Source organism: Lissotriton vulgaris, chromosome 2_1 (assembly GCF_964263255.1).
Source record: "Lissotriton vulgaris chromosome 2_1, aLisVul1.2, whole genome shotgun sequence".
NCBI classification, from domain to species: Eukaryota; Metazoa; Chordata; class Amphibia; order Caudata; family Salamandridae; genus Lissotriton; species Lissotriton vulgaris.
Window position 1 is genome coordinate 319,912,533 of NC_141687.1, and position 25,675 is coordinate 319,938,207.

The 25,675-nt window shown below is 43.1% G+C and overlaps 1 protein-coding gene across 2 annotated transcripts in view; it reads right to left on the reverse strand.

Annotated features, from left to right (window-relative positions):
• Positions 1-25,675, reverse strand: part of P2RX5 (purinergic receptor P2X 5) — a 516,750-nt gene that overhangs the window by 187,964 nt on the left and 303,111 nt on the right. For both annotated transcript variants that reach the window (XM_086955030.1, XM_086955029.1), the window contains exon 5: positions 6,124-6,220. In XM_086955030.1, the coding sequence (XP_086811156.1) occupies positions 6,124-6,220 (97 nt within the window). The remainder of the gene's footprint in view (positions 1-6,123; positions 6,221-25,675) is intronic.

A 25,675-nucleotide genomic window follows, 5' to 3' on the forward strand; every position in this document is an offset into this window, starting at 1 on the left:
GTATCAATTGCAATTTTATTTACATCATGTAATTTTATTTTTCCCTACGTTGTAAAACAATTATTTATTTGTATATCTCTATTCGTTTGGAATTTATTTTTTGGTATGACATGCATGAATTGCCGAATAACACAGTCTTTTTTCACTGTTAACGGTGCATGCTGTGATGTGCAGACTTTGAAAAACGATATCACTTCCTGGATTCAGGAATAGGTCATGTGACCAACATCCTGCGAGAGTTTGAAACGTGTCTTCTTGTTGCCATCTCTGGATTAAAATTTACTTACTGGAGCAAACTGGAGTGGCTCGTCTTTCCCCGCCGCAGTGCGGCTGTGGGGAATTTTCGGTGCAATATTAAGCGGTGACGTCCGCTGGCGAGCCCCGACTCGACTGGATGGGCATTCCCATCATGCCAAACAGTCTTTTGGATTTCCTAAAGTGAACGCCCGCCGACTGCTTACTTCACGGACTTTAGAAGCTGTACTAATCCGATTATACCGAAGCAGGCAGGAGCTGGCACGCCTGAACTGGTGAGTGTCGGTATCCTGAAAGCAGAATGCACGGCTGGAAACATTGTATCACGACCGCGAGCAGAAGTCATGTCAGAGTACGCCTGAGCCTGAGAGGGTGCGTCAAACACGATCTACGGATCAGTAAAACATTGAAAGTACTGATGGCATCTGAGTTCTTAAAAGGCCGGGGGGCCTCGGCAAATACAATTATCAGGAAAGGAACTGATGATGGAAGAAGTCCTTCAAGTGGAAGCACAACCAATGGACAACTATCGATTTTCAACCTAAGACAAAAGGGCAATATGCTGGAGAGGCTGAGACTTAAGGAGGTGAGCCACTGGTGGGAGGCGACTTCCATCCAAAATTACTTGGAAGTAAATAGGATCACCAGAGGACTAAGAATACTGATCATCCCCACCCTGAATAGCCCCAAACCACAGAGTCTAAAGGATTGGACATCCTATACAAATGAATGCTCAAGAAATATGTTAGATATGCCCATCAAGAACACATGGGAAGAGCATAGTAAGCTGATACTACAAATCCAATCTTTACTGGATGAAATGTAAAAAGAAAGCAATCCGAATGATACCAAAAAAAACGCTCTCAACCATTGATGAAAAAATCTGAAAATTTGAAAAGGAAGTCATGGAAAGAAAGCTAAGAAAATTTGAGCGTGATGAAAGAGATTATAATATGGGAGAATACTGACTTTCGACAGAAAATTCGACAGAGCAGGAGTGGAAATGACAAGAGACAAGGCCCTAGGCAGAGCAGAGAAAACAACAAGTGGATCAACAACAGATCTGTGTTCAGATCTGGAGTCTGTGGACAGCAATACATCCAACCCGAGAGAGGTGACTTCTTTTTTCGAGGAACTGCACTTCATACAAAAAAACCTGGAACACTCAAACATGGGGGACCCAGAGGCAGAGGGGGAAAATCAAAGCAAATGGAGATGACAACACAGAAGAAAAGAACAACAGCACATGCATGGGGACACAAGGCCAGACCATGAAGAAGTAGAAATAGAGAACAAGATCCAGTTAACGGTTATAAACCTTTCTAACAGGGTAATTACGTAAAATGAAGAACTTGTATTGAAACTGGGTGTGTCATTCTGCCCTGATTTACCCCTTGATTACGCACAAACACGGATATATCTCTATCAATTTGTGCGTATATTGAAATTGTTTAAAATTCACTCAATGTGTAAGAACTAACATACAAATACGCAGTAGCCAGGCTGAAAAACACATATCTACACTTAATATTGAGGACATGGAGACACTGAGAATGTTAAGCGAGTTGTCTAATGAAACTTCGAATACAGTAAGTGAGGGATTCCTTCCCACTTCTAATCCCTTATATCTCTTTGATCATACATGAGATGAGGAGATTAGACAGTCATTGGGGATTGATACTAGCTTAGCTAGCAAGACAGTCTTTAGAGCAACATCTAAATATATCCCACAAATACCCAAATATAACATTGATGTATTTCATGAGGCTGTCATCCTTGACATTGAAACTAAACCCTCAGACAAAGGAGGAAATGTAGTTACCATGAGCAGGGAAAGCTACATCAAGGAAGCAAGACAGCTGAATGTTGTAACGTGCTATGAGAATGTAGATAAATCTTACCTGACTAAACAACAAGGAAGGTATTCTAACATGTTGAAAAGCTGGGGGGATGAACAACTCATTAGTTGGGCTGAGAAACAGTTCTTGCAAAATGATACACCTACCACCCCGAATTTCTACCTTCTACCTAAGATCCACCAAAACAGCATCAATCCCCCAGGGTGCCAGTTTGTGTCTTTTAAGAATAGTTTGTTGAAAAACACATCGATTTATGTTGCCCATTTTCTCTTCCCATATGTTAAATATCCTAATTCTTACGTAAGGGTCACCAAGGACTTCCTACAAAAGATTCAAAATTTACACTGAGGAGAGAAACATTGGATGGTGTGTCCTGACATAGAGAGCTTGTAAACCAGTATCCGCCTTAGAGCCTGTCAGGATTTTCTTAAAACTAGAAGCATACACCTATTGGGCTACACACGCATGATCCTACAGATGATTGAGATTTGCCTCACCGAAAATGTTTTTATGTTTAACCGACAGTGCTTCAAACAGACACCAGGGACTTCCATGGGCACTTGCTTTGTCCCCAGCTATGCCAACCTGATGGTAGGCTGGTGGGAGAAGCAGGTTCTCTGGATTGACGAAATGGAAATAATGGAAGAAAAATAAAATCTGGCTTCATTACATAGATGGCATTTTCTTTATATGGGAGGGAGATTAATGTGATTTCATGAGTTTTCCTATTCAATTGAACAGTAACAGCATGAATTTGAATTTCACAATGCAACATAGACAACAGACCATTGACTTCCTCGATTTGAGGTTGACAGTGAAGGGAGGAAATCTTTCAACTGATCTCCATAGAAAAAAGACCGCTGGTAACTCCATACTCCATGCTGCAAGTTGCCACCCGCCTAACTTCAGATGGAGTATTCCATACGGAGAATTACGAAACACAACTGCAGCTCTGAGCAATCCTACACAAGAACCAAAACAGACATGATAAAAAGATTTTTAGAGAGAGGGTATTCAACCAAAATGTTGCGTAACTAAAGCCGATAATGTGGAGACAACTGATGCTCTATACCAAACTAAGAGTCAGAAAAGAAAAAAAAAAGAAAACAATCCCAACACTGCACCAATAAGATTCATCACTACTTTTAATGTACAGGCTGCCGATTTGAAACAGATCCTTAGAAGGAGATGGGATATCCCTACACAGGATACACGTCTCAAATCTGAAACAGGCATTGCACCATCACTGTTCTATAGAAAGAATTTATCCATCAAAGATCTTTTAGTCAATAGCCATCTTAAACCACGGAAATCTAATTGGCTAGCCAAGAGCACAGGATTCTTCAGATGCAGAAAATGCAAAGCATGCAGCCATAGTGAAGATATCCAGGAAGTAAGATTACAAAAAACAGGCAAAATATGGAAGATCCCAAGAAATATTAATTGTAATACCGACTGTGTAGTGTATTACATATCCATGCCACAAGTGTATGTATATGGTATGTAGAATCGATGACTTTTCCCGTTAAGAAATGCATCCTTGAGCATTGGAGAGCAATAACTAACCAGGATCTTAGCTACAGTACAGCCGGGCATTTCCGGAATGTCAATAGCAGCGATTGGACATTCGGGAAATTCTTGCTCTTGACACAGTACAAAAACACCCTAGAGGTGGAAATCGAGTACAATCCTACAAAGACTAGAATCTGGCTTCATCCTACAAACAAGCAGCCTAATCCCAGTAGGGATGAACAATGATGAGGAAATGCACTCACATCTATGAACAAATATTTGCTGTTTTTTAGCCGGGCCCGGTTGAACATGAATTCAGGAATCCCTAGAGATATACTGTATTTTAAGTCACTTCTTCCAAATAGCTTTAGACTGTGTGATTTATAATTTAAGTTTAATCCTCCCCTCATCATTCCAAATGATGATACAGTGTATAATGTATTGAACTGATTGATTTCAGAAATTAAAAATCAAAAGTAAAATGTGTCACTGTATAAGAGATACCATTTGTAAGAAGAAGACGATGTTAACTTTAGCCCTACCTTGTACAACATGTGACTGATTCTATGTTATTAGACTTACTTTTGATATGAAAGTTAATGTCCTGTTTTGCCTTCTTGTTTTCTATGCAGCTCCACAGATGCCTGAGACACAACCTGAGTGAGGAATAGCCACGGGTATCGATAAGAGCACAAGAAACGCAATCCGTTATCTTAGTCGAGAAACTGCTCTATGATTATACTATTTACACTACCATGTTGTAGTCCATGGACAATGGGTACTACACCCAGATGCATATAATAATTTCCTTACTTAATTTTCCAACTCATTTTCTCACTTAATTCCTTGCGCATAGTCAGAAAACACTACCCAACCCCCTTCAAAATGACATGGCACAGTACACAGACAAACGTTCACACCTGGAATATGAGCAACCCACAGGTACTGTACCCTAACTGGGCATAAGTTCAACAACAAACCCTACAATGACACAAAACAAGGTAGAGGCAACCAACACTACTACAGTCCCATCATCACTAATACCAGCATCCAGTGCACTAGACACAATTCCTAAACTTGGGAATTCAACCAATTCTACGTACGTTGTAATACAATGAATTAATTGTATATCACTATTCTGCTGGAATTAATTTTTTGGCATGACATGCATGAATTGCTGAATAACACAGTCTTTTATCACTGTCAACTGTGCACGCTGTGACGTGCAGACTTTGAAAAACTATATCACTTCCTGGATTCAGGAATAGGTCATGTGAACAATATATATATATATATATATATATATATATATATATATATATATATATATACACATATGTGTACATATGTGTGAATTTATTTTGAAAAGAAATTATAATTAAAAAATGTATATTGTTATCGGATAACATATGCAAATCACCTTTTTGAATCTAAAAAGGAATCTAACTCATTTTAAACAACTAATTATATCCATTTAAATTAATTCTATACATAACTGTTTATAATGTTTTAATATATAATAAATAAATATAAACTTTTTTATTTATGTTTTTTAAAAAGAAATCTTTAAAAAATACATTTAATTTAATGCTTTTAAATGAATAATTTACATTAAGTAAACGTTTGATTAACAATTAGGTTAATAGCGCTGCAATGTTTATTTAGTTTGTTCTACAATTAAAATACATAAATGCAATTAACTTTAACATTTAGCATACAAATCTATAGTAAATTGAAAATGTTTATTAATCTTAAACATAAACATATTTCTATGTTAAATATTAATAATAATTAATGCCCTATATTTACTTTAAATGTAACAAATTACATTTAAAAAAATGGTATCACAATAATAACCACATTTAAAAGGAAAAAATCTAATTTTGAAGATATCAGATTACAATTATTTATCTATAGGTTAATTTTAAAGAAAATCTCACGCAAAGTAAAACATATCGGTGTTACTAATTATTAAAAGTGATTATATTTTAATAAATTGTAATGTTCTTGAAATCTTTTAAAAATATTCTAAAATAAACAATAAAAAAGATTTCATTTTCAATAATTGTATAACATCAAATCAAAATATATTTATATTGTGAAATACTTTAAATAACTTAACATTATTTCCTATGGGGTGTTATTTGAAGTGCCTAGCTCCATTGTTTTCTAAGGAAGGGTGTTGCAGTACTGGTCGCTGGCCATAGGTGGTGCTGTGCTTATTTGAGCTCTAAACTGGAGTACATTTACTCTTTTGCTGATGGTTGCATGTCATTGCCTTAATACCTCTGGGGGTCCTCTGCAAGCCCCTCCTTAACTCCTCCCTAATGCCCAAATATGGTTTACAAAAATAACACTCAATGGAGTTAATGATAGAAAATCTACTCCCAACAGAGCACTATTTTAGTAAAGGCCATTGAAGCCACAGTTATGTCAAATTATACTTTTGTTATCAATATTAAGAAATACAAAACACTATGGAAGATGATAAACTTACTTTGGCTTCTGTTTCTTCTCCACTGGACACCAGGCAAAGATTTCACAGGTCCCCGTAGCATTTATTCGAGTTTTCATGCAGCGTCCTGTTTTCACACCTGAAAAGAAGATAGCCCCCATGTGTGATAAGTGCATCCGATTAACAAACTAAAATGGCATTTGTTTCACTTTCTTTAAATATTCCTTTACTACTTGTCCAGAGCTCAGTTTTTTTTGTTCAACCTAGTAATGTTCAAACATAGTTGTCGTTTTTAAATAAAGTGTCTGATTATTTTATTAACGGTTTTGGCTGCCTATGGACTTCTCTTCAGTTAAACTATAGAATAGCTTCATGGGGTGTGTAACCATTTTTTGCCAAAAGGGGAAACCTGGGCTTTCCCTTGCTGGTACGGTACACACTTGCACCACTCTTCATTCTTTCACCATGTTATGCCCTCCCGAATTTGAAGGCTAAGAACTGTTGGTGTCTATGGTAGAAGAGTGGTGCGATGGTGGCAAGGATTTGATTATGGTAAGAGCTGTGCTTCTACCCAGGTCTAATTAGAGCTCATACAGTGACAAACACTTTTCTGGTCTGATTATGAGTTGGTGGTACCACACCAGATGGTGCAATGCTCCATCCGATGTAGGACACCAAACCCATGGTGCGACCGTCTGCCAGATAAGGAATTTTTCCTAGTGGCTGGCGGTTCTGTGGCAGTCTATCAGGCTTATAAAAGAGTCTAACAGGCAGACAACTGCTCTCAGAGCATTGACTGCACCTTCTTGCATGGTGTGGCATACATGCCACACTGTGCAGGAACTGGGGGTGTATATGTACAGAGGGCACAACAAGTGACCCCCCGCATGCACCCCCATGCCCAGAGGCACATGGGACCCTGTTAGGTTGCCTTTGATGCCTCACTGTCACTCTTTTCATGGCAGTCTTACCGCTATGAAAAGGGTGGCATTGAGGCAACCCGTAACATGCTTGGCTGTGCCGCTTTTGCACTGCCAGCCTATTACTGCCTCTGACCGATGAGCTGCCACGGGACCCTGTATCCCTCGTGGCTGCAGCGGTCCTGTGGCAGGCCGACTACCGCAGTTGGAATACTGTGGTCGGGCCCACAGTCTGGCGGTGGTCTCGGACCACCACCACCACCGGTTCGGCGGTTCTACGGACCAACAAACTTGTAATCTGGCCCTTTGTAGGCAAAAACGGACTCTGCCAGACTCCCTTTGCCAATATACACATCTCTCAGTATCCATGCATCCTGTTATAAAAAAAACAAGATATGGTTGCCTGGTGATTCCTACTGAGGACCACAAACATCCACCTTTATATTTAAATGATTCCATACTACAAAACAATATTCAAAGATGAGTTGCACCCTGGCTAGCTCTTCCCTAAACCTTACATAAGCTTACTAGTGAGTCTTCATAACTACTATTTACTGGCACCTAAAGCTGCAGCTAGGTCTAGGCACTCCTGGCACTGTCATTGGCTCCATTACTATTTCTGCTAGCTATTGACATTCTTCTGCAATGTATTACTAACCACCCAGACATACCCAGAAATGGCTTTAAATTGAGCAGGTCGAAACAGCCATATATGCTGATGACATGCTAATTTTCACAGCCAACATGGAAATAATAGGTCCAGTACTTTTACCATAAAGTGTTTTTGAAATGTGGGAGACATAAAAGAGGCCTTTGATCCTCACAAGATCCTTGCCCTTCATTCCCCGGCTCAAGGAGCACTATAGGGGAGCATACAGCCCTTTGTGTTGGGATGGGCACAGCCCTATTCAGGTGCTGGTGTCTGCCCCTCCCTCCTAATCTACCCTTGGAAGGCCCATCAGCCTGGTGATGGGCCAACAGGATGCCAATGTCACACCCCAGTTCCCACTTGTGTGACTATCCAGAGGGAATGCAGAAAGCCTAGCTGTGACCCTAACTCAGATGTGTATCAAAGAGAGGCAGAAGCACAGAATGGTTCAAATAAGAAAATGCCAACTTTCCAAAAGTGGCATTTTTACGACCTGCGACTTAAAAAACAACTTAACCAAAAGATGTGTTTTTAAATTGTGAGTCCAGAGACACCAACCCGCATTTTTCTATCCGCTCTCAATGGGAAATTACACTTAGAAAATATGTTAGGACAATCCCTGTGTTAACCTATTGGAGAGATGGGCCTTACAGTAGTTATAGGAGTCTGACTTAGTATATGGTGCACACCTGTTTAAGCATGAATAAGGTGATTTTAGGGGTCTTAGACAACAATAGAAAGCTCTCTAAGTGGTAGCAATGGAGAGCAGTCTTCAGGCTTAGTCCAGAAGGAGTGTTAAGCAGCTTGTTTTACCAGTTGTAATCATATAGCGTAGGTTAAATGAAAAAGAACTACATAATGTATTTACAAAAATATGTCTATTTATTATACAATCCTCACTAACACATTGGTATATCTATTACCCAGAGATATCAACACAAATGCACACAATACCTCAATTGGAATTTAAGCATAATACACAGTGTTCTCAAGGGGGAAGCCAAATCATATACTAAGAAAGTAGAAAGTGAAATGTGACCGAAATCAGGACTTGAACCAGGATACTCAGAAGAGCTCAGGACACAAGGAACCATCCAAGGTAAGTACCCAGGTATTCTACAGAGGCTGTGTGCAGAGTGGCAACACAGCCAAGGACTCAATACAAGTCAAAGGGAAAGTCACAGTTGCAGGTTTAAAGAAGAAGGAACTTTCCCAGTGGACCCTTAAGAAACCCTGTGGAAGACAGAAGGTTGGAGAGTCACAACACCCGTGGATACCCAGGAACCTGAATACCTACACTATAGAAGCTGGGTGCGTAGATGGGAAGTGACATCGGAAACCACCGTAGACCACAATGGAGGACTTCAGAAAAGATGCCACTGGCAAAGACTGTGCATGAGTCTTGTGGATTCTGAGGGTGGATTTTTGAAGAGAAGAACCTGCAAGCAGAGGGGACAGTCTATGCCACTCGGAAGTGACCTGGAGGCATGGAAGAGCAATGACCACCAACGATGGAAGATGCAGGAGTAATGATGGTGACCTTTTTGCTGCAGCTGTGAGGACCAGGCGTTGCTGTGGAAGACCAGGAGCCGTTGAGGAGACATCCCATGTCGGAAGTCAATAACTAGGTGGTCGTTGTCTAGCGGGAGCACCAACAAGCTTTGGCAGCAGCAACACACGTGAACAAGCATTTGCAATGCAATAGGTCTCGCATTAGGAAAGTGTGAGCTTTACTTTTTTGTTTTTCATGACTTTCTTTCCTGATTTTATCTATCTTGTCTGTTTGATCTTCTTGCGCTTTGGATCCTCTTGTCTCAATTCTTCTATGTGTACTATTGTTATAGATTAGTTTCTGTGAGCCAATCCCTGTTGCTTGCGTCGGGATGTCTTCTCTGTCCTCTATACCTGTGTTTTTTAAGGTTACTTCACCTTGATTGGTATGTGCCTCTGTCATTTCTGACACTTTCTGGATTTTGGTTATCTCCTTCTCAGAGCTAGTTTGATCCATCATTTTATCTGTAGTTCTGCACCTCTTAGTCCACTTGTCTTTACCCCTTCTCTGTGTTATGTCTCTTGTCTCTCTTGTTGTTTTCTTTCTTATCCTTGATTGTCTGTTGTTGCTTGCAATTGCAATTTCTATGGCTACTCCAGGTCGACCCAAACCGGGTGTTATTCCAGTCCTGCTAGTTATTGCAGTAGTTGTAGGGCTTATAGAGGTTATAGTTTTCAACCGTAATGCTGCATGCGCTGTATATGTCTTAGCCGGTGAGAGAAAAAATGTTGCTAATCGTATCTGTATTACATTTTTTGTCAGGTTTGTCATGGGAGAGGTCTCTGAAAACTATTGACCACCTCTCAGTTTTTTCCGTCGCAATTTCTATATCTTTGGTGATGCCCCTTAGGATCCTTAGGTGCCTTGCGACCTTGTTTGTCCTGTTTCCTTGTTCCCGTGTTATTTGTTGTTTGTTGTCTATTTATTTTTTTATTTTAATGTTTATTTGTTATTATTTTTTTTTTTTTTGCTGTCCTTGCTTGCTCTTGCTTGTCCTTTATTCGATAAGCCCCTTAGGTGCCTTGTTACCTTGTTGTAACCTTGTTGTAACCTTGTTGTCCTATTGCTTGCTGTTTGCTGTTAGCCGTTTGCTGTTGCTTTGCTGTTATTACTGTATTACTGTATTTTATTTTATTATTTTATATATTTGTTATTTTGCGTTTCCCTTCAGTAACTATTACACTGCTCCAGCAAATCGGGTTTTCTCATAATCCTTCCTAGCGCAAGGACAAGCACAGGCCGTCTATCGATGCAGCAGTGGTCTGCTGTTTGAAATTTTTTCCCCCGGTTATTCCCTCTTTCACAGGTCTACAGGACTGCAGGAATTTAAGGGATTAAGGCAAATTTAAGGCAGGTATAGGTCCGATATGGCTTTCGTTCTTTTATTTTTCAGGTACGGGCGTAGATGAGCGTTGAGCGTTGCCTAGCAACAGAAAAGCGTGAGACCTTAACCCCGCGCAACACCAGTGCGCAGATGACGTTTGGCAATCCGAATCCTGTACGGCACACCGATGGTGAAGACAGAGGCAGCAAGAACAAGATGATGAAAAGGCTATGATAGTCGGAGAAAGTCGGAGATAAGGTGCAGAGAAGGCAGCAGGCAGCGGGGGGAAGCAACGATTAAGAGACGGTAAGAGCGCGCAAGCAGACACAGAGGTTGAAAAGCTGACGGGGATAGAGAGACCGGCACGACGTAAAAGTAAAGAAAGCAAGGAGAAAAATATGACTAAATGCACAAGTCAAAATGAAAATGAAAAAGAAAAAGAAAAAGAAAAAAAAAGGAATCGATAAGCGAAATAAAGAAACATAAAAAATTTAATAACTGCATGTACAGTGATACTAAGGAAGACAATGAAGATAATAATGACACTAATACCAAGGGACAGTTAAACTTATGGCTAAAAAAGCAAAATGCCTACAAACCATCAAAGATCTAAAAGCAGCAGCTAAAATCACTGGACAACCAGGGGCGAATCAACCTAGGATCTCTACTATATTCAGCCCACTTCATCTGGAAAATCAGGAAAATTCAAATGTAGGAGGGAAAAATGGAAAACCCCAAAGTACCTTGTCAGATACTCAAAGCCTTGAATTAGACCTAAACTGTGAAGAGCCAGCAAACGACTTCCCTCCTGGAAAAGGAATCAAAGTAAAACATGTCAGCAATGGTATCGACATAGTGGAAGCATTAGAAGATGTGATCTTACAACATCAGTCTCATGATAATGAATCTACTAAGGCAACATCCACGAGTAAAGACAATTTGGAACCAGAACCAGAACAGTCTTGCACGACAATACAACCTTGTCGCTCAGGGATGTCAAACGAAGAATCTGCTGATGACGGGATTCTGATATATATGAAACTGGACTATCAATTTCCGGTGATACAACAGAGATTAATGGAACGAGCGATGATCAAGAACCGGATGCTACCACCATAGTTGCCCCAGACCACCCTGACGAGAAGGAAACAAATGAGTCAAGGCAAGACAACACTCCCGAAAAAAGAGGCGATAAAAGGAAGACCAAATATAGGAGAGCGCAACGACCAATCTATGATGAAACCACTGATCAGGGTAGCAATCCTGAGCAAATCAAGGCTAAGAAAAGACATACAAAGAAAAACTCAACTCCTAAATTAGATGGGAGACCCAATTATAAACAACTGACCAACGAAGAAGGAGGAACCGAAAGTATGGATAAAGAGAGTATGAGATTAGAAAACCATTCAGAAACATCGTTGAGCGATGTTCTCAAGTCTATAAAGCACTTTCATGTGGATTTGAAAACAGACAATCAACGCAATCATGCTGCAATTCAAAAATTACAGGGCTCCATTAAAAAAATCGACAATACTTGTTCTGAAATAGTGGACAGAATGAAATCAATCGAAACTCGTACAGAGAATCTCGAGTCAGATGTACCCAATCTACAAACAAAGGAAAAGCAACAGTCAGGCATAATTGATGATCTTATGACCAAAGTGGAAGATTTGGAAAATAGAGGGAGGAGAAACAACTTACGAATTCTGGGAATTCCAGAAGGAGCAGAAGGAAACGATCCGAAGGCGTTCATATCGGAACTCTTAAAGACAGCCCTCCCAGAAATACAATCGTGGGATCTAGAGAGAGAGATTCAACGGGCTCATCGCTTTCCCCTGACAGCCCCGAAACATTCACATAAGGGAAACAAATACCCAAGAGCTATGCTGGTCCACTTTGGGAACTTTCTTTTGAGAGAAATTATTTACGATATTGCCAGACCGACTAGCAAAAGAGAATTTAAAGGAATCATCTTCTTCGCACGCCCTGACTTTGCTCATGCGACCGTAGAACGCCGGTGGAGGCTGCGACAACTTTTTGCCCCTTTTGAAAAAATAGGTGCCACCGTATATCTACAAAACCATGCACGTCTGAAAATCATCTATAAGGGATCTACTAGAAGCTTTACAAGTGAAATCCTGGCAGAGGCATATTTGAAAGAACTTACTGAGATTGGCTCTCATTGCTCCCCGAAAATCACAACTAATCCTAAAGCGTAATTAAAGATAGAGACTATAAATCTCCGATATGATGTTAAATCTAAAGGACTTAATGATTCTTCAAATATAATTGGGCGGGAGGTGGATGTAAACCGAATAATGTAATTCTCTACCCTATGCTTTTCCATCTCTTTTTATACTTTTGAATTGAATTTAAATAGAGTAGGAATAAATAGTTGTATATTTGTAAAAGCACTTACCAACTCTACTAAGAAACTGGAACAAAATCACCACGGACCAGATCTCCGCATCACTCCTACAAAACTCCCCAGCCCTCTCCTCTAACGCCAACGAAGCCGCCTCCAACCTCACCCTATGGCTATCCAACACCGCCGACACCTTGGCACCACTGAAAAAACGTCAAAACAAACCTGGCAGCAAGAAGGCCTCATGGTTCAACGATGATCTCAAGAAGTCCAAGAAACTATGCCGCTCCCTTGAAAAGGCCTGGAAAAAAGACCCAACCACCAGCACCAAGGACGCCTTCAAAAACGCCACCCGCACTCACCACCAACTAATCCGAAAAGCCAAGAAAACAGCATTCAAGGATCGACTCGACAACAACGCTCACAACAGCAAGGAACTTTTCAACATCGTCAAGGAATTTTCAAACCCCTCGGCCAACTCCAACGACATCACCCCCTCTCAAACCCTCTGCGACTCCCTAGCCTCTTTTTTCCACAACAAAATTGCAGACATCCACAACAGCTTTGACAACCAACCCGGAAGCCAACCCACCCTACCATCTGCTGACCATCTTCCCCCCGTAAACACCCTTAACGCCTGGAACCCAATCTCCACTGAGGACACCATCCGCCTGATGAACTCCATCCACTCGGGATCCTCCACAGACCCATGCCCTCACCACATCTTCAACAAAGCAGACTCCGTCATAGCACCGCACCTCCGAGACGTCATCAACTGCTCCTTCAACTCCGCTACCTTCCCAGAAGACTGGAAACACGCTGAACTCACCGCCCTTCTGAAAAAACCAACAGCAGACCCCACCGAACTCAAAAACTACCGCCCCATCTCGCTTCTTCCATTCCCGGCCAAAGTCATCGAGAAAGCCGTCAACAACCAGCTCGCCGCCTTCCTCGAAGCCAACAAATACCTCGACCCCTCACAATCTGGCTTCCGAGCAAAACACAGCACTGAGACCGCCCTCATCGCAGCAACAGACGACATTCGAACTCTTCTGGACAGTGGAGACACAGTCGCCCTCATCCTCCTCGACCTCTCTGCAGCATTCGACACAGTCTGCCACAGCACCCTTCTACAACGCCTCAATAACATCGGAATACAAGGAAAAGCACTTGAATGGATCACCTCGTTCCTCACCGGAAGAACCCAGAGAGTCCGCCTTCCTCCATTCAAGTCCGGGGCCTCTGAAGTCATCTGCGGCGTACCACAGGGATCATCACTCAGTCCCACCCTCTTCAACGTATACATGAGCCCCCTCGCGGCCATCGCCCGCCAACACAACCTCAACATCATCTCTTACGCGGATGACACTCAACTGATCCTTTCTCTCACCAAGGACCCTAGCACCGCCAAAACTAACCTACACGAAGGAATGAAAGATGTCGCCGAATGGATGAAACAAAGCCGGCTGAAACTGAACTCAGACAAAACAGAAGTCCTCATCTTAGGTACATCCCCCTCTGCTTGGGACGACTCCTGGTGGCCGGAAGCCCTCGGAAAAGCACCCATCCCGACAGACCACGCACGGAACCTTGGCGTCATCCTGGATTCTTCACTTTCAATGAACAGACAAGTCAGCGCCGTATCCTCTTCCTGCTTTAACATTCTTCGCATGCTCAGAAAAACATTTCGCTGGATCCCCTCCGAAACAAGGAAAACAGTCACCCACGCTCTGGTCACGAGCCGACTGGACTACGGAAACACCCTCTACGCAGGTACCACCTCTAAACTCCAGAAGAAACTACAACGAATCCAAAACGCCTCAGCCAGGCTCATATTAGACATCCCACGCAACGAACACATCTCTGGCCACCTTAAAGACCTCCACTGGCTACCCATCAATAAGAGGATCACTTTCCGACTGCTTACCCACGCACACAAATCACTCTACGACATCGGACCAGATTGCCTCAACTCTCGACTTTCCTTCTACACCCCCTCCCGCCAACTTCGCTCCTCCAACCAAGCCTTCGCCACTGTACCTCGCATCAACAAGTCCACCATGGGAGGCAGATCCTTTTCATACCTAGCTGCTAAAACATGGAACTCACTCCCCGCTTACCTTCGTCTCACCCAGAACCACCTAGCGTTCAGAAAGCAGCTTAAAACATGGATATTCGACAAATAATCCTCCTCCCCTTCCTGAGCGCCTTGAAACCCTCTGGGTATGTAGTGCGCTATACAAATTTTATGACTTGGCTGACTTGACTTGAGTATATTGGGCCATTTAAGGTATAGAAGCTGTGTCTCGGAGAGGGCAGGGAAGACCGGACCGCCCAGACACACACACTTGGGGGACCCATGACCCAAGACGCCTCAAGTAAGGGGGTGGAGGGCTTGTTCACCTTGAACGGGGAGGGATGGTAAGGGAGAGGGGGGGCGGAGGGGGCGGGGCTCACCCAGCTTACATTACTAACTACCGATAAAAGTACACCTACTAGTAACTTGTCGTCAAAGCCACAAATACAACTTAGACAGCCAGAATACTCTGAAAAAAATCCCAAATTTCGATGGCCACATTAAAAATTGTTTCCACTAATATCTGTGGATTGAATGATATACGTAAAAGGCAAAATGTAGCTATAGCTCTTCGATCAATCGGAGCCAATATCATTTGCCTCCAAGAGACGCATATAGAAGGACGGGAAAAAAAACTATTACAAACTTTGGGGTACACATTGATTACAGCCACAACACAAGCTACTAAAACCCGCGGTGTTGCTATCCTGGCATCAGATAAAGAAATTAAATTTCCCCGCACTGCTGCAGATAAATTCGGGAGATGGGTGATCGCCGAATGCATCTATGGGGCTGGGAAACGCATAACTATCTGCTCCATTTATGGATATGTTACTGACGATCCAGATCTCTTGGAATTTATCACCAGCAAATTATCCGACTGGCCACTACCGATTGTTATGTGCGGGGACTTTAATCTAAACCTACCGTCAGATTGGACCTATGATCAAAATTTCAAATATAATGGTAGGAAACCTAGGGTGTTTGGGGAATTTGTAACACTATGTAAAACACAGGGATTAATAGATTTATGGCAATATAAGTTCCCCCAAAATACGGGATACGCCTATTTTTCACATCCCCATCAAACATTCTCAAGATTGGATTATGTACTAGTCTCAAATACAATTATAACAAAGTGCCACCTGGAAAAACTCCCTATGGTGTTTTCGTATCATAACCCCTTACTTTTAACAATAGATATTGATAGAATACAGCAAGATCAGGTTAATTGGACATTTGAAAGGACACTATTAATGAACGAAAAATACTGCCAAATGATGGAAAAATGGATACCAGAATTCCTGGAAGATAATATTGGCAGTACATCATTAGATGTGGTCTGGGACACACTCAAAGCTGCTATCCGGGGTGAAACAATCCGATTTTCCATAAGAAGTAACAAGGAAAAAAAACAAACAATATCTGAATTAAATAAAAAACTAGCCGAAGCGGAGGAGGAACTTGTAAAAACTGTTGTAGCAGGTCAAAACACTGACAATGTATTACAAAAGGTGTCAATAGCCAAAAACAGAATAATTGAAATCTTTGCTACAAGAGCTATTGACAAAGCTATCTCAAATAAATAAAAGGCATACAAACTAAATGAACAAGTAGGGCACCATTTAGCTATCCGAACAAGAAACCAAAATATCACCAATACTATAAAAGAAATCAAAGATAAAAATAATCAATTAACGCAAGACCCAGAAGCAATTAAAACAGAATTTCAGGCATATTACCAAAATCTATATACAGAGTCTGATAAAAATCAACATTTAATTAACACATACTTAGACCAAGAATCGAGACCTAAATTCTTGCAAAATGATTATGATAGCCTTGAAGCTATACCCCAATGGATCGAGATTCTACTCTCTATCAACAGCTTGCCTTCGGGGAAAGCTGCAGGACTGGACGGTATACCAGTCGAATTTTACGTAACATTTTATAAACCACTTAAAGTAATACTCACGGCCCTTATGATTCAAGTATTTATAACGGGAAAACCACCAAAATCCTGGTCAATGGCAAAAATAGTAATCTTCCCCAAAAAAAACAAGGATCCAACTGAACTTGGATCATACCGCCCCATAACTTTGATTAACTGTGATTCAAAAATCTACTCTAAGATGATAGCCACCCGATTAGCCCCGATCATCCATAAAATCGTATTGGTACGACAACATGGATTTGTCCCCGGTCGCTCAACTACAGATCATGTACAAAGGGTGATTACACTATTCGATATAACAGAGGTTACCGGAGACCCTATGGCACTAATATTATTGGATGCAGAAAAAGCATTCGATAGGTTCTCCTGGCAATATCTTTGGACAGCCATGATAAAAAGTGGAATTGGAGAGCAATTCATTAATGCTATTCAGAGTTTATATTATAAACCAGAAGCCGTTGTGATGATAAATGGCGGAATGACGGGCAAGATTAAAATAACCAGGGGAACCAGACAAGGATGTCCATGCTCACCCCTATTATTTGCAATATTCATCGATCCCTTTATCAGTAAACTAGAATGTAATCTAAATATTTTACCAATAAAAACATCGAACGGAAATACTAAAATATTAGCTTACGCCGATGACATCGCGATCACCACAAGTAATCCAGATGTTACAATAAAGCTGCTGGAAGAAGAGGCCTTATGTTTTGGAAAAATCTCTGGATATAAATTAAACGAAAATAAAACCCAAATAATAATCAACAAGAATATAAATTTAAGCGATGAAAGAATAGTCAGAAATGCTACATATCTCGGCGTTAATATCACATCTAACTTGGATGAACTCGTCAAAATTAATTTAGATCCTCTCCTAAAACAATCAGCGGACAGCTTGAGCAGACTAAACAATTTACATTTAACTCTTATAGGGAGATGCAATGTAATTAAATTGATTTACTTACCGAAGTTTTTATATTTTTTTCGTACTATATGTTTAAATTTTGATACACTAATATTCAAACAAATTGAAACACTTTTTTCTCGATTCATATGGGGATATCAAAAGACACGTCGAGCATATAAGCACATCTCACTTCCGAGAATGAGAGGGGGTCTTGCAGCCTCAAATCTTAAAATATACTGGTGGGCTTCATTGTTGAGCTATAGCAAAGGCTTACTTATGTCGGATGATTCTGCGACTATTAAAGGGGAAGTCCCTTCTCCTTGCAGACTTATTCTGGGAACAGAAACAAGTGACCATTTATGGCGACTAACATATGACAATCACTTCAAAAAAGTCCGATTTAAAACACTGTTAGGTATCTACAGCGCTTGGTCTAACATCCGTAAACTACTAGGAATTGGCAGATACTCGTATTACACTAGTCTCATCCGAAATCATAACCTCACAGGAATATTTCATGATACATGCACGATCAGATGGATCAATACAGGAATTACACATTTGGGGTTTTTTTTTTTCACCATTGGCCATTAAATCTTTTGAGGAATTAAAGATGGAATTTGGGCTTGAACATAGGGATTTTTTTAACTACCTCCAAATTAGAGATTTCATAACTAAAAAAGGGGGAGGTAGGGCTGAGTTCCATAAAGTCTCGATTATAGAAGATATTATAGGTAAGACCCCTATTAAAATAGGAGATATCTATAAAACGTTAATCTCACTGCTACCAGATGACCTGGATAGACATAGTCTCAAATGGCTAAGTAAACTAAATATCACTATAGACGGCGTACAATCAGCATTTCAACTCTCTCAAACATCACTAATATCTACGAAATTACAGGCTCAATATTATAAGACTTTCTTTCAACTATACTTCACACCGTTTCAGATTGCAAAATGGAGTATAGGGAAAGGTACGAACTGTCCAAAATGTGCTACACATGCCGCCGATATAGTACACATATTTGCCACACGCCATTCACTAACTATTATCAGATCAGAAATCTCTAAATTTTTCTCTGAAATCTTTCAAAGTCCAATCGTTATCACGACAACAGAAATAATGTTGGGATTAGAACAAGGTTTAAGATCCAGAGAAACACAGGGCTTGATATCCATATCTATGGCCATCTTTAGGATCTGTCTGGCAACTGGATGGCTGGATCCAACGCCTCCGCTATTTCAACAGTGGCAATTAAGACTCCTAGCTAGCTATAGCCTAGAAATAGCTATATACAGGAGGAAGGGGTTACAAAGGAAAAAAAGGGGTCTCGAGATTTGGGGCCCCCTAATTAATTGGCTGCAAAATAACGAATAATGATAGGCAGCAAGTAACTTATAAATCATGTGAAAATAACATGACTTAATAACATGCCAATGAATGGACGAATGAGTATGGAAATAGAAAATAAATAAACCTAACTTATATAATTTATCGATCTAATAATCTAGCTACTTTTCTTTTCTTCTTCTCTTCCTTTTTCTTTAACAATGTGTTAATATGTTATTTAGTATATGTTATCATATTCAGCAAGAACTAGTGAAACAAGTGTTTATATTTATGTTTTTGCAATGAAATTTTTGACCAAAAAAAAAAAAAAAAAATGTATAAGCTGGCTGGGCACGGGTGGGGAGGGACTTAAGTTGGGAAGGGACTAATGCAAAAATGTACCGAATAAAGAATTGTTAAAAAAAAAAAAGGAAAGTGTGAGCTATTGGTATGTAAATGACTCATTTTTTTAATATGTGTTGTCTTTGAAAATATATAAATTAATAGTATCATTATTCCTAAAGCCAATAGCTTACACTTTCCTAATGTGAGTCCTATTGTCTATGGCAATGCTTGTTGGTAACAAGCAAGGACAGTGCTGTTGTGGTGCTGAGTGATGATGTGGTTGGGCTGAGTGATGTTGTGGTGTATTGAAGTGATGTGGTGGTGTACTAGAGTGATCTGGTGGTGTATTAGAGTGATGTGGTGGTGTCCCCGAGTGATATGGTGGTGTCCCTGAGTGATGTGGTGGTGTCCCCGAGTGAGTTGGTGGTGTCCCCGAGTGATGTGGTGGTGTCCCTGAGTGATGTGGTGGTGCCCCTGAGTGTTGCCCCTGAGTGATGTGGTGGTGGCCCGAGTGATGTGGTGGTGTTCCTGAGTGATGTGGTGGTGTTCCTGAGTGATGGAGGGTGGAGTTGGAGGGAGGAGTTGGAGGGTGGAGTTGGAGGGAGAAGTTGGAGTTGGAGGGTGGAGTTAGAGTTGGAGGGTGGAGTTGGAGTTGGAGGGTGGAGTTGGAGGGTGGAATTGGAGGGTGGAGTTGGACGGTGGAGTTGGAGGGTGGAGTTGGAGGGTGGAGTTAAAGGGTGGAGTTAAAGGGTGGAGTTGGAGGGTGGGGGTAGAGTTGGAGTTGGAGGGTGGAGTTGGAGTTGGAGGGTGGAGTTGGAGGGTGGAGTTGGATGGTGGAGTTGGACGGTGGAGTTGGAGGGTGGAGTTGGAGGGTGGAGTTGGAGGGTGGAGTTAAAGGGTGGAGTTGGAGTTGAAGGGTGGAGTTGGAGTTGGAGGGTGGAGTTGGAGGGTGGAGTTGGATGGTGGAGTTGGATGGTGGAGTTGGAGGGTGAAGTTGGAGGGTGGAGTTGGAGGGTGGAGTTGGAGTTGGAGGATGGAGTTGGAGGGTGGAGTTGGAGTTGGAGGGTGGAGTTGGAGTTGGAGGGTGGTGTTGGAGGGTGAAGTTGGAGGGTGGAGTTGGAGTTGGAGGATGGAGTTGAGGTTGGAGGGTGGAGTTGGAGTGGGAGGGTGGAGTTGGAGGGTGGAGTTGGAGTTGGAGGGTGTAGTTGGAGGGTGGAGTTGTAGTTGGAGGGTGGAGGGTGAGGGTGGAGTTGGAGTTGGAGGGTGGAGTTGGAGGGTGGAGTTGGAGGGTGGAGTTGGAGGGCGGAGTTGGAAGGTGGAGTAGGAGGGTGGAGTTGGAGTTGGAGGGTGGAGTTGGAGTTGGAGGGTGGAGTTGGAGTTGGAGGGTGGAGTTGGAGGGAGAGCAAGGAGAGCGAGAAAGAGACGTAGAGAGAGGGGTAGGAGGAGAAAAAAAAGAACACACGAGTGGTGCGCAAGTAGAAAGTGAAAAAAAATAGTTAAAAACACTTGCCGACTGCTTATATTTTTCAATATTCAGCATTGAAAGGGAAAGTAGGTTAGCAAGAGGGATGGTACGGGGAGAGTGAGGGAGAGCGCCAGAATGAGAGAGAACTACAGGGGAGGAATGGAGATAAAGAGAGCAAGGAGTAACTGAAAGAGCATGGGTGCGAGAGCGAGAGCGAGAAAGAGACGTGAGGAGAGGAGCTTTTAGTGAGGGGCAAAAGGCCCACTGGTTAGCTTTAGCTAATGCTTGGTGAGTGTAGGGCTAAAAGAACAAGATAGCGGGGAGTGCATTCCTTTCAAGTCTGATACAGGGGGCGGGGGACGGCAGCCTTTTAAGTCTGATGCGGGGGAGCAAATGGTGAGGCACATGCACTAGCCATAATCCGCATTCCAAAGCCCTCTGGCATCAAAGGAAGGGTGGGAGGGAACGAGAATATGAGGTGTGAGTGATAATGAAAGAAAGAGGGGGAGCAGGAAGTGAGGCCAAGCAGTCCAGATGTCAGCTTCGCCCCTTGAATGCCTCACATGCACTGGCCATAATCCGCATTTCAAAGCCCTCTTGTTAGGCTTTCCTGGAGCCCCTACATAATTAGTCGCAGAAGCAGTGCGCAAGCGCATCAGCTACACCGAGACCTAAAAAACGGGCGGAGAATCAGGGCACACGAGGGGAACAGAGGCAAAAATGTCACAGAATCAGGGGCACACAAGGAGAACAGAAGGCAAAAATGTCATAGAATCAGGGGCACACAAGGGGAACAGAGGCAAAATGGTCACAGAGACGGGGGCACTGATGGAAAAAACGGGCGTAGAATCAGGGCACAAGAGGGGAACAGAGGCAAAAATGTCACAGAATCAGGGGCGCACGAGGAGAACAGAAGGCAAAAATGGTCACAGAACGGGGGCACAGAAGGAAAGAAAACAGGCGTACAATCAGGGCACACGAGGGGAACAGAGGCAAAAATGGCACAGAATCAGGGCGCACGAGGGGAACAGAAGGTAAAAGGTCACAGAATCAGGGGCCCACAAGGGGTACAGAAGGCAAAAAGGGCAACAAGCAGAAGAAGACGGGCACAGAAGACCGGGGGCAGCGAGGGGGACAGCTGGCAAGGGCACAGAAACAGCAAGCAGAGGGGCGAACTTACCAGCAGCAGCAGCGGGCAGGAGAACACATGCGGAGCTGTGTGGTGGGGTAGCAACCTATCTGGCAAGGTCAAGGGTCGCTTGTATGTGGTTTCATCAGAAAAAAATAACACTCACCTCTTTGCCTTTTGTTAAGAAAATATGTTCCTATTTATTGTGTAAATTACCAAAGAATACCATTTCTTTTTCCACCCCACCATGATATTACCATCCTAACTCTAGCAGTTTAAAATGGTTTCTACCGCTAAAGAAATGATACCACACCAAACTAATTTAAACAAAGCCCTGTACATATTAAGGTGTCTCCAGAGGGCGCTTGATAGGTCTAGTCTAGACTGCACCAATAATAGAATTTCCCTGTTGCAAGGGAATGCTAGAATGATCTTTTTTAAGGACAAATAGCCCTCACGCACCGTTAGGTAGGATGCTTCATGGTCCTTGCACCACACCTGACCCGTTTCAGGAAAACACCTCAAAAGGCAAAATGGCAGCTTGAAACAGTATCTCAGCCTTTCACTTGTACACTTATCCCAATACAAAGGGAGGTTTGTGCTTTCTTTCGTAACCTCGCATTCAAAGTCATAGGGAATATCCCAGGCTACGCCTGGCGCACCCAGCTAAGAGTACTTCACCGTTCAGAGTGGATCAATGCACAGTATCCAAAATATCGCCCCTGGTGGTATATGGGAATATTCATTCAGTAAAAGGTCAACCTTGTCAGGGCCAAACGAATCTCCCATCCTTCCGAGGTGGGTAAACTGGAGAATGCAAATACCTTGTATTTACTAGAGCCTAGACACGTAGACTTGCCACATAAAAACAAATTGTTATTTCCAATAATACAGAAAAGGCTGTACTGTCACAGTGTAATGCTATCTTCCTTGGAAGAAAGCCTGCCTTTACTTGACCTTTCATATACCTGGAACGCTGCACCTGGAGATGCCTAATGGCATGTCACAGCAAAGACGTAAACACTGTAAAATAGGTAGGTTACAAGCAATGTCTTTACAGACTCTGTCTATCCATACCCTTCCTCCCTAAAGCGCACAAAAGCAGCAATGTGTGATGAGGAACACACCGCCTCGATATTGTCGTGAGTGTGCTGAGAATTTTGATTCGCGCATTTTCTCCTAGCCTCTGGAAATGTTCTGTCATCCCAGTACATCCTTACGAAGAGAACACTGAGCTCGTGTTTCCCAGTCTGTCGCAGCCTGGATGCCTCGCAGCCACCTCTCCCGTGCCCCCCACCCATGCTAACATGCCCTGCCCCCGGAATCTATGGGCAATGGCTCGCCCAAGCATGGCACGCAGCGCTTCCTGTGGGGGAGGGGCGGGGTGGTGGGGGCACTCAGTGCCTCTCAGGTCGGGGTACGAATGGGCTGTTGAGAAATCACAGATGTTCTGAGACTACAAATTGGGATTGGCTGCTGAACGCCGGGCCACGGTAATTACACAGCTGTTCCAAAATGTGTTTAAGTGGTCTAAAACTGCCAGCCAACCTCCCCCCGGCCACCACCCTCACATTCATTACTGTCTAAATGAAAGGACGTGTATGCAGTGATTATGAGGTTGCGTACGAATCCCCCAAGCCATAAAGCAGAATTTCCTAATTGTCAGCTGGACTGCGCCGTGCTTGTTTAAAATAATTAGAGTGCAGCAGGCTTCAGCAGGCCAATTTTTCCACCTCAAATTCAGGCTTTTTCAGATACCATCAGCTTCCAGTTCATTTTGACACCGTGACTTCAGTAGCTGAAAGACAGGAGTAGGGGGCGGGGAGAGGTTGGAAGCTGGGATGAGGGGTGGGAGAACGGAATTCATCTCTAGTATACACACATAATGCAGCTCCCAAGCCCTGGGAAGGTCTTACTGACTACGAAATGGATTGGGAACCAAACACAGCCAAACTCGGAGAAACAAGCAATGTCCTGAGGAAATGGTGGGGGCCTGAAGCAGTGGAGTGGGAGAGGTGAGGGGGAGTCACGGGGAGATTAAGGAACAGAAGGCAAGCGGCCGTGAAGTGCAGGTGGGGGGCAGGGAGGAGAGCCTTTGAAGAGCCAGAGTCACGGCCTGCGGCCGTGAATAAGTGAAGTGAATAATTAGGGGAGGAGAACTGGCAGGCTGATAGGCAGAAGGCTCAGGCAAGCTCGTGCATGAGGCGTGCACTTCCCAAAATCCGCTGGATAGCCATTGGCCTTAAGTAGTGGTTTAGCTGCATTAGGGCTCTTTTTCCTATTCCTGCGGAATAGGAAAGGGGAGAGCCCGAAAAACGATGAAGGAGCAAATGTTGAGACAAACGAGGTCCAACGGACTTACCAAGTGCAGGAGAGTCATAGCAGGCTGGAGAAAGCAGGGGAGCCCACTGTAGCAAGATAGACCCTCAAAAGGTCTCACAGGCCAAAGGCACAGGAGTCGTAAGAGGCCCACGTGCAGCTCACCAAAGATGAAGGTCCACAGTGAGGAGGATGTGGCGAGGACAAAGATCTTGGAAAGACAAGATGCTGGAGGATGGTGCTTCTTGTAGCCTGAAGATCTCTGGAGTGCAGAGGCAACAAGCCTTGGCAATGGCAAGTCAACCAGATTCACAGGGGTTCAGTCCCAGCAGTTCTGATGAGGGATACTGGCCTCCAAATTGAAGAGAGGTGACGTGCCAGGCCTCGAGGGAGTTGCAGAACCACCACCTATGTTGCTGGGCCTTTCAAAGTCCGTGGGACATCAGCTTCGTTATGGTGCTTGCAGATGCCGGAGAGTGACACCCTTCACTCCCAGAGATTACTTTGGGTGTCCTTGAAGACCTCAGGTCTGTTGAAGATCCTGGAAGAAGCACAGACACAGATGACGAAGTAAACTTGCAGAACAACAAGACCAGGAGCAGTTCGAGTCTTACTTTAGGTAGTCTCGGTTGCAGGCGAAGTGCATCAAAGTCCAAGTGTCCAGACGGTCAAAGAGTGTTGTGGTTTCAGGCTTGAGTCTTGTCCCACAACAAATCTAGGGACCCACCCACAGGTAAGCCCTTTCGGACCCTACGAAAGGGGTAGGACGATTAAGGGGTCCCTCCCAGAGGAAGAGCTAGACAGAGGGGAAGATACTCCCATGTACTTTGTCTAGTTTCACATCAGAGTGGGAGCCAAGGGCTGTTTGAACCGGCTCAAAACGGAGTATACAAGGAGGGCACCAAATGTGCTCTTCAAAGCAGTGTAGTGGCGCTGGCAAGCACCCCCACCCGAACCCAAAACACCATGTCCTGTCTAGGGGGTGGTCACACCTCCCTGTGACAGCCAACCTATTGTTCTACCTCCCATGCTCGAACTCAGCTCAGCAGCAGGAGGACAGAAATCATGTCTGGGGTCGGCAGCAGCACTAGCTTGCTGTCAGACCCTGGAAGGCTGTTACTGGGAGTGCTGGGAGCCCTCCAGTGCATGGAATCATACCTTCAACACAAGTAACGGTGTTGGGCTATGATTCCAACATGTTTGATACCAAACATGCCCAGGTTCGGCACAACCACTATATAGTTAGCCATTG